Source organism: Euprymna scolopes, chromosome 34 (genome assembly GCF_053919585.1).
Source record: "Euprymna scolopes isolate OS-2025 chromosome 34, ASM5391958v1, whole genome shotgun sequence".
In the NCBI taxonomy this organism is placed as follows: Eukaryota; Metazoa; Mollusca; class Cephalopoda; order Sepiida; family Sepiolidae; genus Euprymna; species Euprymna scolopes.
This window is the reverse complement of record NC_136515.1, coordinates 33,329,217-33,347,548: the sequence shown is the minus strand read 5'-3', so window position 1 is coordinate 33,347,548 and position 18,332 is coordinate 33,329,217. Positions and strand designations below refer to the sequence as shown.

Below are 18,332 nucleotides of genomic sequence, written 5' to 3'. Positions count from 1 at the left end.
ATTTTAAAATTCAGATATATTTGATTTACATTGAATTTAATCTTTATAAAAGTTATGCAATTTTACTCATCCTCGCAAGAATAAATTTCTAGTATGTCTATATACGTGCATATAATTTTTTTTTTTTTTTTATAAATATTTTTTATTTATCTCTACTATTTTAAAAAAAGGAACTTGATGTGAATTCATTCTCTATCGGCTCATTTTTTATGAAATTTCACACAAAGGTACTTTATGTGCCTGGTAGTGTTCTCAAGTTTTGTATCAGAATGTCTTTGGTAAATATCGATAATTGAAATAATCCAATGAAAGAAAGGACAAGCGATTTTAACCAAAGCCTAACACAAGTGAAGTTTTATTACCACACAAGTGAAGTTTTACAAAGCCTGACATCACAAGCTTGTTTTGAAGTTCAACGTCTCAGACGACAAATTACAAAAAATTGGTCAAAAATATTCTTTCACTCAATTCGTCTGTTTTCTACAACAAAGGGTCGCTTTTTCCATCAACATTTTTGCAAGTCGTTTCTGTTGGATTGACTAACCTTAATTCCAACGCTCACGACTTCCGGTTTTGCCATCAGCTAAGATCTTATGTTTTTTTAACCTTCTTTTTCGCCTTTGCATTACAGGTTGAAGCCTGCCTTCCTACCTTTTTTTTTTTTTAAATTCTTTTTTAAACCCCTCTCTCCACCCGGGCTGCCTGTTTTGATTCTCTCCCTCTTCCCTCCGATACTACCTTTTTTTTTTTACCGGGTGTTCCTTACCCTAACCACCTATACACACCCAGGCAACGCCAGGTACCCCTGCCAGTTATATATATAAAAAATGTTATAAAATTAACAGTAGGTTCTCTGTAGTGCTATGTAGACTACAATGTATTGTGGACTAAGTTACTGTGTGGGGAGGCATTGGAAATTTCCTCCCAGTGCACTGCGATGACTCCCCAATTAGAGGAGGCAATCAATCGATTTAATTGGAAATGGGCAATTTTACCAATTTTGATGACAATAAAAATATGGGAGTGAAAAACATTCGTTGATCATCATTCAATTTGCTAGTAAACTGGTTGTAAGTACACTATTATTAGTGTAAATAGAATTAGAATAAAGGTTAAATAAAAGTTTATATAATAAAACCATTTTACTTTTAGATTTAATATTTGTTTCTGACAATCTTTTATCGTCGCTTGCATTTGTCAATGTACTAAGTTACTGAAGCAATTATCGCTGAAGAGCAGGCAGGATTCAGGGCAGTACACAGCACAACTGAGCATATCTTCAATCTCAAGATTCTATGCAACAAGAACTCTACCATGTATTCATAGACTTCAAGAAGGCATTCAAGTGGGGCATGTGGTACTCTAGGTGACCATGAACTCCTACAACATCAATGCTAACCTCATCCGCCTTGTACAGAACCTCTACAAAAAGATCAGCAGTGCCATTTACCTGGACCACAGTTGGAGTAAGAAAGGGATATTTGCTCTTGCCAATGCTCTGCAGTGTTTTCCTTGAAGCAGTTATGAGTGATGCACTTGAAGAACACCTAGGAACAGTCAACATTGGTGGCAGAACAATCACAAACCTGTATTTTGCTGATGATATAGATGGACTCCCAAGCTCAGAACAAGAACTGGAGAACCTGGTCAGGCAACTCGACAGATCCTCCACAGCTTATGGCATGGAAATTGGTGCAAACAAAAATATGGAAGTGTGAAACCTTCGTTGATCATCATTCAATTCTGGGCAGTGCTGAGTAACTGGTTGACAAATAGTGACAATGGAATCGAAACTAACATCACTGCCAACAGAGAAAATCTTGAAACCGTGAAGAATTCCAAATACTTTGGAGCAATAGTTTCAGATGAGTTCAAACCTGAAGTATTAACCAGAATTGCAATGACAGCTGTAACATTGGCTAAGTTGAACATCATTTGGAAGACATCACAGAATGGACAGGATTAAAGTTGAACAAGGTGATCAAACATGCGGAGGATAGGGAAGGATGAAGAGAACTGGTTGACAGTTTATCTGTAGCACCCCAACGGCAACCGCCACAGTGGTGAAGCATTTGTCAAGTTGAGAAATGGATCAAAGAATTCGTCATTTAAAATAATGCTTGACTTAATTTTTTAATCTACTACATAATAAAATGATTGCAGAAATTCCCCTCTGCATCAAAATATTGTAGGTTTGCAACAACATATTCCACATACAAATTTATTATGTTTAGAATATTAGCCATTAATCTAACTTTAGAATGACATTTTAGACACATTTGGTTATTATAATATAATCCTACATTACATCCTAGGAGCAACGTCATCACAATTGCAACGTTTTCGTTGGCTGAGAACTGACAGATCCATCATTCGAGAATAAACAATTTATTCAAAAAGTGAACGCATCAGACTTTCACAAACATGGCATCTCTCTACATACTTATAAATATTAAACCAACTACAAAAAATCTTAACCACTCATAATCGTAATTTTACTTTCTACTCCTTACGATTTTCAGTGTGTGTGTGAATTTGTGCATGCATGTGTTAGTGTTTATTTGGTGTGTGCATGTTTTTTCCATGTCTGTGTGCGTTTGTGTTTTTGAACGTTTGTGTTCTTTTATGTGTGTCTTTTGCACATGTGTGTGTATGCGTGCGTGTCTGTTTGCGTCTGTGTGTGCATCTGTCCCGCTATCTCAAATATTTCAACCAAGAGATATTTTCAAAATTCCGACCGCCCCTCTAAATGCAATCCAAATTTTTCACGAGAGCTGCTCGTATAATTACTGGAATGATAAAGATCTTCCTAAGATTCCAGTTTCTTTTTATTTTATACGTAAAACCTTGCTCTTTTATCTTTTCCCTTTCATCTGTTTAACCCAGCATATTATGATATGCTGGGTTAAACTAGAAAAAATACCTGCGTTTCTGACTTCGATTCTCCTTACCAGACACTCAAGCTTTTTTCTTTGTTTTTTGTTTTTTTGTTTTTTTCTTTACACAGTTAACTATAATGCTTGATTCTAACATTTAATCATAACTGTAAATTGACATTTTATGTACTTCAAAATTTTGTGACTTTATAGCCTTTAAACTGTCTACTCTTTACTATTTTCGAAGTGCATGCGTGCGTGACTGTGTATGTGAGTTTGGTTGTGCGTTCGTATGCTTCTGTGCGTGTGTATATTTGTGCTTATTTTGTGAGTTTTTTCCATGTCTGCGTGAGTACGTATGTCTGTGCGTTTGTTTTCTGTGTGTGTGCGAGCGCATTTTTGTGCGTGTTTGTTTGTGTGCGTCTGTGCTTTTTTTTGGGGGGGGGGGTGTTTTAGTGGGTGTTTGTGCATGTGTTTCATTGTGTGTGCTTGTTTTTTGGGTTTGCCTTCCATGTGTATTTGCACGATCACAAATTGGCCATAAGTTGTCCAGTGAGGATGAACCATATACTGATATTCATGACTAACTTGCCACCAATACTTTATATCTCAATACAATAAATAAACTGCATTTATAATTCTTTCTGGTGGGTTGGTATCGTGATATAACTTTCAAGTTCATGGATCTCGCAAGATATTCAGTTGGCTGTAGATTGATAATACATGATTTGTTCCCTTCAAGAAAATTCTTTGTGTTGTATCCCAACATGTACTGGAAGGACATACACAATAATTAACCAAGAGTATCAAACTATTTCTGCATTTCAGTGGCATAAAGAACACAGCAACATGTTGAATGCTGACTTCGGTTGTGAAATCCACTATTTTCTGAATACCATTTCACTGTAATTGTTTTATCTTTATTTTTACATATTCAACTTTTTTTTAATGGACGCCTGTTTAATGGAATTTGTCACGATTTAACCCCATACAGATTGAAACTAGTTGTTTCCCATTAGAGTACTTCTCAGATCATAGTTCAAGTTTGTTTTTGTGTATGAAATAGTACGTTCACTCAGAAGTGCCTAGCTAAAACAAACAGCCCTTATCAAAATTGTCATTTTTTTGTGTAAGGGAAAAAAGGGAGGGGTCAAAATGGGCAGAAAATAAGCATACATAGTTTTTGAAAAAGTCTTTACTTTCAACAATTAATGTGAGTGAACAAAGCAAGATCTTTTAACGATTCATGAGAACTACTTTTATTGTAAATATCTTAATTTTGGAATAAATTTTTAAGTAATCTAAAAGTAAACAGGCTCAATTCAATCAGATGTGTCAAGTTTAACAAATGTCTAAATTGATTATCACATCCGATAGGAGGGGGGAATATTTTTCATCATCTAAAATATACCCGACTTTAAAACAGAAACTGTTAGTGTATGGAACAAGAACTTTTAACCATTTTTGGTTGTGTGTACAAAAATATATGCAAAAAACAATGTGTTACCAGTACTATACACTTTTCTTTTTTTTTTTTTTTTGCACACGTGGAAAAATCCAAAAACCTTTAATATCTCTATACAGTTTCATTTTTTAGCAAATCTGCCATTTTTGGATTCTTTGGGACAAAAAACTTAACTGTGAATTTTCAATTAGAAAATATTTAAAGAAATGACATCACAAAATTGTTGCCCAGACCACTTACACCAACACGCCCTAGATGATTTGACACAAAATTACCTGGGAATTCAACAGGTCGACAAAGTGCGTTTGATTTGGCAATTGACCTGACTTTGGTTTGATTGCATCTTTTGCCGAAAATAACCTTTCAAATATACATTTAATTTTTTAACATGTGATAAAGTTTTTCTTCCCATTTTTAACAATTTTTTCCCATTGTTTTTCCCATTTTCAACAAATAAGTGTTTTTCTTCCTATTTATTTTTATCTTGAAACATGACAAAACATTTTTTGCATTTTTTGCACACCCATATTGTGAATTTGATATTCTCATGAAACTTTCTCTTTGAAGGAAGCTAGTTCAACCCGGGAGTGTTGCTTCAGTACATGCAGATGCCTGGTGCCAGGTTCATAATTTTTATTCAAATTACCTTTTGGTACATTTGATATTTTATGTTTCTTATGTTGTCGCCAAGTGCACATCTGTCAAAAGAAGTTCTGTACACACAACCTTTTTTCTTTTTAATTAAAATCTTTTTTATCCAATCCCAACATCCCAATATTTTAGAAATTTAAAAAAAAAAAAAAAAAAAAAAAAAAAGTCTGGATAATTCTAATCCAGCAACACAGTGTAAATAATTAATTTCAAATTAAAAAAAATAAATGTAATTCAAGAATGTGAAAGTTATAATTTTTATCTTATATTATTTTTATTTCTACTTTCAGGTGTTTGCTCGCTATGAAGGTAGAGTCATATGAATATTTTCAGCCGAGATTCTATTTCCTCATTGATATTTGAGAGGAGCATTTGCTGCCAGCCACTGTTTTTCTCTTTCTGTGATTTACTCAATGAATTCTTTTTGCGATGTGTCTTTTTCCAACACTTTGGACAAAAGGCCATACCACCTCCAGAAATCTCGATTCCATACACTGTTCAGACAACCCACTCTTTTCCTTTCATATTCAATCTCCAATATCTGTATGGGCAGCTGTGTCGACAGCTGATCCCTTTTAAATTGACGGCACTTAACATTAGACGACATCAAAGTAACTGCTCTGCGCAAAATGAAAGAACCTCTTTGACTCGACTCCGAAGCAATGATGCTTGTTCACTTGTTGACTACTCATCCTCGCAAAAGCAGTTAACCATGGCTGTTGAAACGAATGCAATCAGAGGGCCATTAAACAGTGTTCTTCACTCTGCCCATCCAACTGTATGCATAAAGCCCCTGAATGAGTGCTTTCACGAATGGCAACTTCCAGAAAGTCTAAGGCGGAGAATATCACCAAAGCAGTTGACATGTAAGAGAGTTGTAAAAAAGTATGCCAACATGAAAAAATCTCCAAGTGTAGAGTTCTCAAGGAAACTGTTCCCATGTTCTGATTTGCCTCGTCACCCATCTTCTCCCTTACCACCAGAACCCCCCTCTTCAGTCTTGCCAACAAATTCTGCCGACAATAGACCAAACATTATGCTGAAAGAGAAACTGCTAAATGGCCAAACTTCAGAGAACAGCTCCACTGAGATGCAAGGACACGAGCTTGATGCTAAAAATACTGTTGGAAGTATTAGTAGCCCAAATGGCAAGTCGTTGCATGCTGCCTGCAACTTGGTACGCCGTAAGTACCTCAAGTATTGGCGGAAGTCTTTAGACTTTACTACAACTGCTGTTGGAGAAAAACGCTTTCTTAAAAATGTCCGGCTTTGCGATGTTTTTAAGCCCGGTTCTGACAGGTGTCATCATGCTCAATTACCGCAAAATGTAAGAATTCCTTCTCGGCAACATGCTAGTGGTGCAGCCAGCCAAACATATTCTCAACAGCGAGTTAATCGCATGTCCCGCTGGAATACTGAAGACAAAAATATCTTTTCTCTGTTGAACCAACCAGTTAGTCTGAAAAACCAGTGCGTAAAATCATCTCAAAATGATATTGAAAAAGCCGATAAAAATATACGGATCCTAAATGATTTTGACGTTCAACCTTCAGATGCGTGCTTGAAGAATCAGCTTACAACCGATCCAAAAGAGAATCTACCGTCTGATAAAATTGTGATAAAAAGTGCTGACAGCTATGGTAATCAAAAACTGAATTCATCTTCACAATCACATTCTCATTCCTTAAACTGTTTAAGGAAATCCAGTTCTCGCCATTATTGTCTTGGAATATCTGACTCGTCTTTGGATGACTTACAGATTGTTGGCGCTTGCAAATCAAATCTTCAAAATGATCCCTTGGAAAATCCTTATGAGAAATCTTCGCATCAGACGTGTTTTTCTGAAGATTCAGCTTTCAGTAGTGGTAGCAGCAGCAGCAGCATTATTGAGTCTCAAGCACATGTTATAAAGCTGCCCAAAGTGCAGCGGATAAAGCGAAAAAATGGACGTCAAGCACCTTACTATAACTATTTTACCAACTCTGAGCAAGAAGGTCCACGAGTCCGGCGCAGGCGTATGTGTCCCTGTTGCATTTTTTCATCTCCCATCAAGAAACGGCGACGTAGATTGCGTACTTGTGGCTCCGACCTTTCTAGACATTACCAGCATTTTATTCAAAGTACTTTGCAGTTGAACTCCCTACGAAACAAGTTGCATTTATTTCTCACAGTATTGTTTCCCAAACTTGTCCCTTTTTTAGAATCTATAAGCGCTGAATCAGAAAATATAGACCACATCCTCGATGAAGCTGTCTCGTTGGCACAGAATGGTGAGTTTGCTCCATCTGTGGATGAACTTGTATCAGAACAATCATCCTCTTTAACTGCTGTGAAATCTAGATCTTCAGAAAACAGGGCTGATGACAATGTTGATAGTAGTAGTAGTAGTTGCAGTATGGAGGATGAGATAATTTCCTGTGGTTCGACGACGATGTTGTTAAATGTAAAAATTAATGTGTGTCGGTCACCTGATCAATGTCTTGCAAAATTGCGTGAAAAAAGTCTCACGTTGATAAGTTTCTTATTACCTGCATTGACATTTAAGGAAGAAGATTTTTATGATATGACTAGCGGACATCTTGAATACCTAATAGATTTGGTTGTCCGTGGCAATCAAGCTGTTCCATTGTCAGGTGGTGATTTGTGAATGATTTTTTTTTTTTTTTTTTTTTTTCAGGGATTTGTATATTAAAGATTGGGTGGGTATTTTGGGCACACAAACTCTTAGGGTTTGGGTGGTTTGTCAACCAAAAACAAACACTTTTAAAAGACTGTGATATGTTTTTTGTTTTTTATGAAAACTCTATTTTCATTAGTATTTTACTTTCATTTGGAGGGAGGGAGGCGTATGTACATCCCATTACACAAAAAAAATGTTATACTTCATGGCATTTATTAGCTAGAAACAAAAACTGTTAATACAAATGTTAAAATCTTGTTTTTAAAAGTTTAATTTTTTGTTTTGGTGTGAATTTAAAATGAAAAAAAAAACCCAGAAAACAAAGCAATTTAAATATCAAATTATATATCCTCCTCCTCCTCCTCACATGCATAAATGAACATTGTTACAAAGATTTTGTTTCACTTAAAAAAAAAAAAAAAATTTTCTTTCCTGGATTTTCAGAATATTTGCAATTATTTTTCATTTCAGTTTAAAACACTTTTAGTTATCATTAATATAAAAACCATCAAATGTGGTAGTTTATTGGTAAATACCAGTTTATATATTGTTTTTTAACAATGTTAATTTCCAAGAGAAAAATCAATGGTTTCAATTTTGCCCATTTTAAAAACTTTGTTGCATTATGTAATTATTAAAAACATGTAAATTTATTTCTTATGTGTCAGAAAATACCATATTGTTTCTTCTTCCATAATTTATTAAATGTTGAGGAAATTATTAATGCCGGTGCAAATTTGTTTATTCTTTGGCCAAACATCCGTCATCTTAGAATCATTTCTTTTCCTTTTTTTATTTTAATAAAAAATACTAAGTATACATCTTAATCATGGATTGAGTTTTCAAGCTGATCTTGATATATCGTGATTGTTGGATGTAGATAATAAAACTATGTGGCTGTTAGGAAAGATCCATGCTTCCCTTTCTGATAGGAATTAAAAATATTTTATCTCGAGTATTTCAGCATTAAAAATGAAGCAACACTGTGTCATTTTTTTTTTTTTTTTTTTTTCAAACACAAAAGTAACAACTGAACCGTTTGATGAACAAATTACTGCTATGCAAAGTGTGAATAGAACCAACTTCCTCTAAACTTTATATATTATGTCAAACACTTTTTAATGCAGAATCTGAATGGGGGTGGGGGTTCTTGTATCAAAGAAAAAAAATCTTTTTTAATGCCTTAAATTTTATTTTTGAACATGGTTTTATTTATTAAATGCATCATTAAAAACATTTCTGACAAAAACATAAACTTCACTAAAATAATTTTTTATTCACAATGTGCAAATGTTTATGAAAAGTAAATCATTTTAACTTTTAAATAACTTTTTGATGGATGAAATATATTTGCTTAGTTTTACTTACATAAAACATTGCATAGTTTTAATGAAATTGATTCATAGTGTAAATTTATCTTCACATTTTGTCATTCTTAATTTAAAGTATTTTTTATTTTTTTTTTTTTTTGTTACTTCTGTCAAGTGTTTTCCATCAAGTTTATGCACATCCTAGCGTCCACATCACTTGACCAATTCTTACTCAACTTGGTCAAGATATCACTCATCGTTTAACTTACAACTGATTTAATTTGAGTTTGTCGAATTTGTTGTCTGTGATCTATCACAGAAAAGATGTCACACTTTTGGTGGTAACTTTGGTTCTGTTCATTGTAGAAATTTACTACTTGACCTACATAGTAGATAATGAACTTTTACACTCTATGACCTTGACCCTTGATATAACAAGTTTAATGAAAGTTGACTTTGTTATCAAGAGGAGGCAAGTTCATCTTCCAAATTGCTCTGATGCTCTTACAAAATTTCAGCATCAGTTTTTGACTTCTCAATATTTCCATCTTCATTCGTCTGTAGTTTCTTCTGCAACAATTTCTTATTCTTGCACTGTAAAAAAAAAAATCACGTCTCTGAGATTATGAAATATTTGATTTATAAATGAAATAATTAAATGAGATTTGGGCCGTTAAGGTGAACTCAAAAAAAAAAAAAAAAATTCACATGAGTTTCATGTGAATTTTTTTTTTTCTTCTTTTTTTTTCTATCTTAAAATTTATCTTCACTTTTCAATATTTCTTTCCCAATTAAAGCAAAAAATCTGTTTCAACTGTTTTATCACTAAAATCTCCATTAGAATTATTTTTATTTATTTGTAAGGTTTTTTAAGGGAAGGGGTAATTCATAATTACAAAGTTACATAAAATCGTTTTCAGTGAAACGTTTTTGAAATGATTTGAATGAGATTTACTTTGCAACAGTTGGAATAAAATTTATCTTTGGAAACGGTAAACATGCAAGAAAAAGTTTTACTGTCATAAAAATATTTTGAATTTGTTTCAAAATTTTCTGATAAAAACCTATTTTATTTCTTAAATCCCAGCAATATCTGTTTTTATTTCTTGATCATCATGCAATATTAGCGTTCATTTTTACGAAATATCTTTGTCTGTAAAAAAAAAAATGTTTCTTCCTTTCTACCCCCTCAAGTTTATTCTTGCTAATTTATATGGAAAAAAAAAAAGCAAAACAGACACTTTCCGAGCCAACATTCATTTAATAGATATTACATATGCACAATTCTTTTTTTGTCGATAAAACTAAACATCTCATCTGCTGATCTGATTATCATTTTATTTTTTTCTCACGTCTACCTCTTGTCCCCAAATCTGTCTAAACGAAGGGGACATTTTTCTTTTATCCATCCATTATATCCTTATGGGGTTGAAACTGCTGATTAATCAATCTCCTCATGCCGAAACAAAATGATGACAAAAAAGAACATCTGTTAAATGAGAAATTCATGTAAATTGGATTTTTTTTTCTTTCTTTCTTTTAAACACTTGGATTAGTAAATTTTAAACTCCTCATGAGGAGTATATTAAAAATAATCAGTTACTCTTAATGTACAAAAAAAAAAGTTTCATTTCAAGCTGAAAATTATATTTCAAACTTCAGAAAAATTTGCTTTTTTTTTTTTTTTTTTTTTTTTTTTTTTTAACAACTTCAATTCTCAAACATTCAGGATGATTGTGACAACATATTTTCATAAAATCATGCTAACCAACAGAAAAAAAAATCCTTTCAAATCTTTCCAACAACAAAAAAATTTCAACATTTAAACAAAATATCAGATTCTGCCTTTTCTTTTTTTACATTCTTGGTTTTTAATTTTCAACTACAGATTCTAATTTTAATTTAATTTTTGTTTTTGTTTTATAATTTGAGTTCATTGGTCAATATATACATGTGTAGGAATTGTCAACCTAACTATATCTTTTGATATTATTCAAAACTATTTACAATATGACTAGAACTCAGTTAAAGCAATTGGCTTAATCTTGGCTTAAAATGTAAAAAATAAATCAACATTGAGTCCAGCTGAATCAACATTAAAAAAATAATTCTTGAATGGATTTCTTATTATTAATCTGAAAACTTAGTTTTAAATGACTTGTTGGCTGGTTATTTTTTGGGTTGTCAAAATGAGTTTAATCTCATTTTATGGATCAAAGTGTTGATTGGTAAGAAATCCTTCTAGAATGAGACAATTAAATTTTTGTCTCAGTACAATGTCTGTTTTTAAAAAGCTGGAATTTCCCAACATAACCGACCTTATTTCTAACTCTGCCCTCAAGGGGAGACAGTATTCCCATTTGATAATCCTTTATTACTGAAAAAAATAAAATGGCTGAAATAGAAACTAATAATTGCTCTTAGGTGACAGCATTGTATTTGATGAATATCATGAATACATTTATAAAGAAAATTACCAACTTTGAAAAGATGGAAAGTTTCTGAAATTTGGTAATTTTTAAAAATTAAATTTAGCATTTATTTGTCATTATAAATAAATATAAATCATTTAAGAAATAGAAAAAATCAAAATTAAATTTTTATTTTCATTATGGTTCTTTCTTTATCTAACATGTTACATTGGACATTGGATCATCTTTGTAAAGAAACAGGATTATTATTGTCATTACAAATTGTAAACTGGTATTTACTGATTTGAATGCTGCTATCTTTTTTTTTTCTTAGACATTAGAAAATCTCGGCCAAATTTAAAAAAAGAGGAGGCGGGTATAATTATCAAAATTCAAGTTGTATTACACATTTTAATTGTCTTTGTTAATTTTTTTTTTTTTTTTTTAAATAGACAACCAGTTTCATTCATAAGTCCATTCATAAAATGCATTCCATATAAAACAATTTGGACCGGTTATTTTTTTTTTATTATTTTTTTTTTGTCCAAATGTATTGAATGACGACCTGTTTGCACTCCAAATTGTTGAGTAAAATAATTTATTTAAAAATGAAAGCAAAATCCCTTCTCCATTTTGTTCTTTTATTTCATAAAATTTTTTTTTTTTTTATTTTGCATTCATTTTAAAGATATTTTTGTTTCCTTTCATAGAGAAGGTGTCTTTCTTGTCTTGTATCAAATTGTATTTTCTTTTTCTGGTTTGTTGAATGCAATAACAAAACCGTTTATTCAATTTGCATAATGTTTCATATGGCAAAACATAAGTTGTTTGAGATGCATTTGATAGAATTTTATTTTACCATTGGCAACTATTTTTTACTCAATCTTGATTACAAATTTAACTTGTTAAAAAAATGAAAATTTAACCGAAAATTAAATTATTAAACTGTTAAATTTTTAGTCATCTTGAAAAGAAGAAATTAAGGAAAGAATAAATTCTAAAATAGTATACAATTCTACTGTTGTTCAATTGACATACTAACTCTAACACATTTCAAAACCGCTATAAGTTTACTGAAACATTTCAGCATATTTTGTGTATGTGTAATTTGTTTCCAACAAAGTTAAACTCTCCAGAAAAGCAACTTGGTCTTTATTACAAAATAACTAATTCATCAGCCAAGACATAATTTTTTATAAAATGACTTTTGTACATTTCAGCCAATATGAAACATTTTAAAAGTCACCATCTTTGATTCTTAGTCAATTTTATGAGATTTTTTTTTACTTTTGTTAAAAATATTTCAATTTATAATTCAGAAATTACATATTGATACACAATATATGCATCTCTCATTTTACTTCAAAGTTCTCAGAAATCAAGGGATCCCTATTTCCTGAAGCCAACACTTGATTTCAAGTGTTGGCTTCAGGATTTTCCTCTACCTCTCAAACATTGAGTTATCAAAACATTGGCCACTTAATTATGTTAATATCTTTATTTTCTGGATATTGTTAGATTCCAGAACAAGAATTTATCTGGTCTGGTGGAACATCCAGCATAGAGCTGTTATGTGAGGTATCACCAGGAGAAGCTGTGCCATTCTTTATGAGCTGATGTGTTCAGTGGATCTTGGGCTGTGAATACTATCTTATTTTGAATAATATTTTGTATCCTCATTATCCTAAAAGACCGGAGACAATCTGTTTTTTTTTTTTTTAATCAAATGTTATGCATTTGAAAGAAAACTACAACTAAAAGATTTTTTCCCCCTTAAAACTTTTTAGAAGTATGAGATCATTAACAACAAAAAAATTATTTTTTTTTTTTTTTTAGTGTTAATTACTTGTTTTCATATCATTTATCAACTTATATGAATTTTATTTTATTTTTTTCATTTGGTAAATAAAACAGTGAAACAATTTTTTTTTTTTTACATTCATTCTTACTAATACTGATTGAAAAAATTCTTGTTTGCTGCACACAGTAACATAAAATATAAATAAAACATGCTTCTTCATAAAGTTAATTTAAAAAAATAAACTTAAAGACAAAAAAAACTGAACAAATATTTTTAAAACAGGTTTTATTTTTTATTTTAAGTAACTTGAAACTATATACTGTTTTTCTTTTCACTTTCCAATGATAAAATAACTAATCTATTTAACATTTGTGAATATGCAGTGATCATCCACTTTTTTTTTTTTCTCTCCCCTCCAAACAAGATTCCAAGTTAAAATAAACAACACGCAACTTTTTCATTGAATGACAAACTTGCAAAAAAAAAAAAAAAAAAAAAAATGCACAAACATCTTAACGGAACAAAAAGAGCAGAGACCAACTAAACCTGTCAACTTATTGGAACAAAACAAAGTTAGCCACAAGTAGTAACCTTCGTTACTTCTTCAGACTATTCTCATCTTGAGGTTACATCAACTGAAACATGAAAATACTCAAGTGTATCTGGTCAAACTCTGGAATCTTAACAAAGAATATCGAAGCATAATTCGCAATTGTATCTTGAGTGTCACTTGCAATGAAGATTGAGCCTTATAATTGAATTTCACTGCAGGTGACACTTAACATCAAATTACTTAGGACTTCTACTCGGTCATAGCTGACGGAACGAGAACATGCTACCTCCATTGATTAAGCGGGTCTGTTTGAAATTCTGTGCAGATTCCCGAGTTTGACAAGATACATCTTAAGAAAGCTAGAGCTTGCATTGACCAAATGTGAAAACAGCACTCGAGATAGGAAGTCTGAAGAATCCAGATATTATAATTAATCCATTTTATCTTTCTCTAAGTAACTCCCACTCATTTTGTGTGTGTCTGAACCTTTCCTTCTCACTCTGAATACATGTCAATCTGCTTTCATTACAAATGCTGGTTGGATAAATTTTCAAAGAGACAATCCTGTTAATAAAAAAACAAAAACTTTGTCATGTCAATATGCTCAAATAAGGAAGGCTATAACTTTAAGGCTTTGAACCCCGAAAACTCAACAGCGGTGTAATCTTGTTAGGTATCCATACCTTAACTAAAATGTCACACAGCTTTGCCATATTTGCAATCTGAAACTAAATATGACATTCTAGAAGTCTCGTTAGAAAATGTTTACAAAGTTGAAATGGCAACGAAAATAATGTAAACATACAACGTTGTGGAAACTTTTTCATATTGATTTTTTTCATATACTCGATTTATGCTTTGAAACACAAGACTTCATGGAGTGACAGAAGAAAGAATAGACTGGCAGTGAGAAGTTATTTTCAATAGAGGAAATATAAACATGATTTTTAATAATTTAAGTCGAGAAAATAGTACATGTGAAACAGAAGCAACGCTAATACAGCAAACAAGAAAAAGAGTGAAGAGAGGAAGAGATACAGATTTTTATTTGGAGTTGATATTTTAATCATTACAAGATCATATAAACCTCTGTTTCTTTTCATGTTATTGTTTCTTTCATCCGTTAAATAAATTGTATTTACTTTAATGTGTTTGTCATGTTACTATTTTATTGTTTTTCAATTCTTGCACTGTACTGATTTTGTTAAACATGTTTGGCTTGAGAGTAAAACAAATGTTTTATGACTCTTTTTATCTGGAGTGTACATCAATTTTTGCCAAGTGAATCACAGCATGGAATCTTGCACCCAAAAAAATCATTTCAAAGATACCAATTTCTTTGATGGTCTAACCCAAAGTGAGATATTTCACTTGCTTGTTCCTAGCACCTATTCAGCATTACACATGTTCCGCCTCTGAATTAGACTGTCTTGTTCAAATTTATTATGTCTACAGTTTCCCTCATATCACTTGATTGAATGGTATGTCACGCCCTCTTGAGAGTGCACCATACTTACCTCTTTTTCCTTGTTAACTCTAAGAGATTTTGTAGATGAAGACTTGCAAAGAATGTGGCCAATCCACCTTCACCACTGGTGCTTTTCCATCATTCATGTTTATTGCTGATGAAAATTCTGCAAATTCTGTGGTGTTGATAAATGTCTGGATCTCCATCTTCCATCTGCATTTAAAATTTTCAAATTTAAAAGTAAATATTTTCATTTAGAATATTAAAAACTGATCAAAATTAGTTTCATTTCTTTTAATGAAGAGTTGACAAGCAATAAACGGAAGAGAAAAATTTGGAAATTTCACCTAAATATTGAAAGATATCCATCGCATTCAATTTAATGTCTGTCGTATTTGGATTCTTCGGACTGCTGCTCTTGAGTGTTATTTTCATGTTTCTCTTGATGTAACCTTTGATGTTCTTCAGGTATATTTTGTCGAATTTGTGAATCTTTCTGTCAAACTCACAATCTGCATTGAATTTTGAATGGAACCTTTTATAGGACTTCTAGTGAGAACATGCTAACTAATTTGTAATTAGTATTTTGAGTGTTGTCTGAAACAAGAATAGATTTATGGCTCCCAAAATCCATATAAGAATTGTGCAAGGACGCATGACACATAGTTGATAAAATACTTGGTAAAATTTGATTGTAAATTTATTTTCTGTAGACTGAAGGTTTAATCGTCCATGCAGCTGAGGTGACACTCTAAATACAATTATTGAGGATATCATGGCTGACAGAATGAGAACATGCTAACCACAAGATCGACTGAAACATGAAAATAACATACGGTTGAGAAGAGTAGTTTGAAGAATTCAATTCTCTTTTGACTTAGGACTGTACCCGAATAAACCACGTCTCTCACAGCATAAATATTAGCACTCTAGAGAGCAAAAAAGCATTTTTTTGTAATTAGTGTAGCTGGAATGAGATCAGACTCACGCCTACAAGGTGTCTAGATTTGTGTGTGTGTGTGTGATATGAACATGGAAAGTTTTAAGATTGAGTGTGGCTTCTGTCTGCAAAAGGAAATTTTGGAGGGAGTGGTTTGTTGGGTCTAAAGTGGAATTGGAGATGAACTGCTAAGAAAACAGATTGGTCTTGGTTAACCTATTGGTTATTTTGTATGGAAACCCAATATATTTGTTTTTGTTGGTTAGTCGAGTTGATTGTCCACACTGTTATAAATTGTCCAGATATCACAAGAACATCCATGTGGAAATATGCATACAGTCCAATTGCTGTTTTGAACCATTTGGTAGTATCATTTGCAAGAAGATAAAAAATACTACTCCATGAGGCATCTCTGATGTGATCCCTGATGACTTCCCAGTCAGCCTTCTTGAAGTATGTTGTCATTTCTAACCTCCTCAGTGATCTGCACTATGATTTCCGTTCTGTTAGATCTACGGCAGATATGCTAACAGTTATATCTCATAAGATTAGCAAATCTCTCTGACAGCATTCTTTCTTGACATAGCAAAGATCCACAAGATTTCCAGTATGGTATAGCTGGAAATGTCTTTTCACTTATTAAATCATTTCTCTCTGATAGATTCATATAAGGTTGATGGGCAGAAATTAGAAGCTCACAGTATTAAGGCTGGAGTCCTTCAAGGGTCCATCTTGAGCCCAACTCTTACTGCTCTACATCAATGATCTAAATCACATCCTAAGATCATTCGTAGACATTTATGCTGACAACACCAGGGTTGTGGAGTCAGATAGTGAAACTCCGATTCCTTGAATTCCTAAAATGCAAACTCTGACTCCCGACTCCTTGACCACTATGTGGAAATCTATTCTGCAGATCCACATACCAACCTCCCACACCTATTCAGCATTTTATAATTACTTTTCATGTATATAATTTTTTTATGTTTAACATTCACTTGTATGATAAATATACTAACGTATACACTCTACCATCTCTATTTAATGTTAACTCCTAACAAGGCATATCACCACTTGGACGAAAAAGGCTACTTTTTGAGACCATATCTAGGAAAGATTAGCAAGATGTCGGTTTGTTAAACGAGTTCATCAGAACACATTCCATTAAAACAGGCACAAAGATGCAACATTGTGATGCTGGGACAAGAGCTGGTTGATAAAGTGAGAATGATGAAATTGACAATTCTTTTATGGAAACTATCCAGGCTAGTGGTAGATGCACCAGCCCAGATGTGGCAACAATACTTTATGCATGAGTAAATGGTGGTCTTGTAGAGGTACGGGATACTCTCAGGTGTGAGTAGTCTTCTAGCTCGATAGAGGGAACCCACCATCTTTGCAGCAGTCTTTCAATGTCCTCTATGTATTTGTTCCAGTTCATTTTGCCCACAAAGTAAAATATGGTAAAATAATCCCAAAAAAGGAGTTTGAAGGTAGAATTCTCAGGTAAGGTGTTTTTTTTTTTTTTTTTTTTTTTTTTTTTTTCATCGATATAAGCGGTTTGAGAGGTGTCTTGTAATTGTTAAAGGAAGGCAGCTTAGTTTTCCTAGCATTAAATATTACCATCCATTTGCGTCCCCATTCACCTATGGTCTGGATGTCATTTTCTAATGATTTTTCCATTGTCTTAGATTTATTTACATCTGTTCTTCCCTCATGCATGTTATAGAGCATTGTATCATCAGCAAATATACCCATCTCAAACACAATATTATCAGGGAGGTCGTTTTTGAACATCTGGAATAATAATGGTCCAAGGATCGACCCCTGAGACACTCCCGCATTAATGTTATGCTGCTTGGATGTATGTCCATCAATGACAACCTGTGTGCTTTTATTGTCTAAGATCTCTTACAATGATTTCTAGCATCTACAAATTTGCCTATTTGTATTTGACTTATGACGTACAAACGGGCGGAATGCATGCTTTCTTTTGCCATAGCAGCTGCACAATCTGTAATGAACTATGGGGGTGAGTGGGGCTTGCTATAATACTTCCGTGTGTGAACATGTGCTTCAATTCCCACTTTGCACCATTCAGTTGTCTCATTGGCACTCTGTTCAGCAGGAAGAGAGAAGATATCAGTCCATGGGGCATCTCAGATGTGTTCTCTAAT

The 18,332-nt window shown here is 32.7% G+C and overlaps 1 protein-coding gene across 1 annotated transcript in view; it reads left to right on the top strand.

Moving 5' to 3' along the window:
• LOC145259165 (uncharacterized) overlaps positions 1–7,985 on the top strand; it is a 75,205-nt gene extending 67,220 nt beyond the window's left edge. Inside the window, exon 2 of the mRNA XM_080116894.1 lies at positions 5,283–7,985. Within this exon, the coding sequence (XP_079973020.1) occupies positions 5,312–7,639 (2,328 nt within the window). The 5' untranslated portion in view covers positions 5,283–5,311 and the 3' untranslated portion in view covers positions 7,640–7,985. The remainder of the gene's footprint in view (positions 1–5,282) is intronic.
• The last annotated feature ends 10,347 nt before the right edge of the window (positions 7,986–18,332 follow it).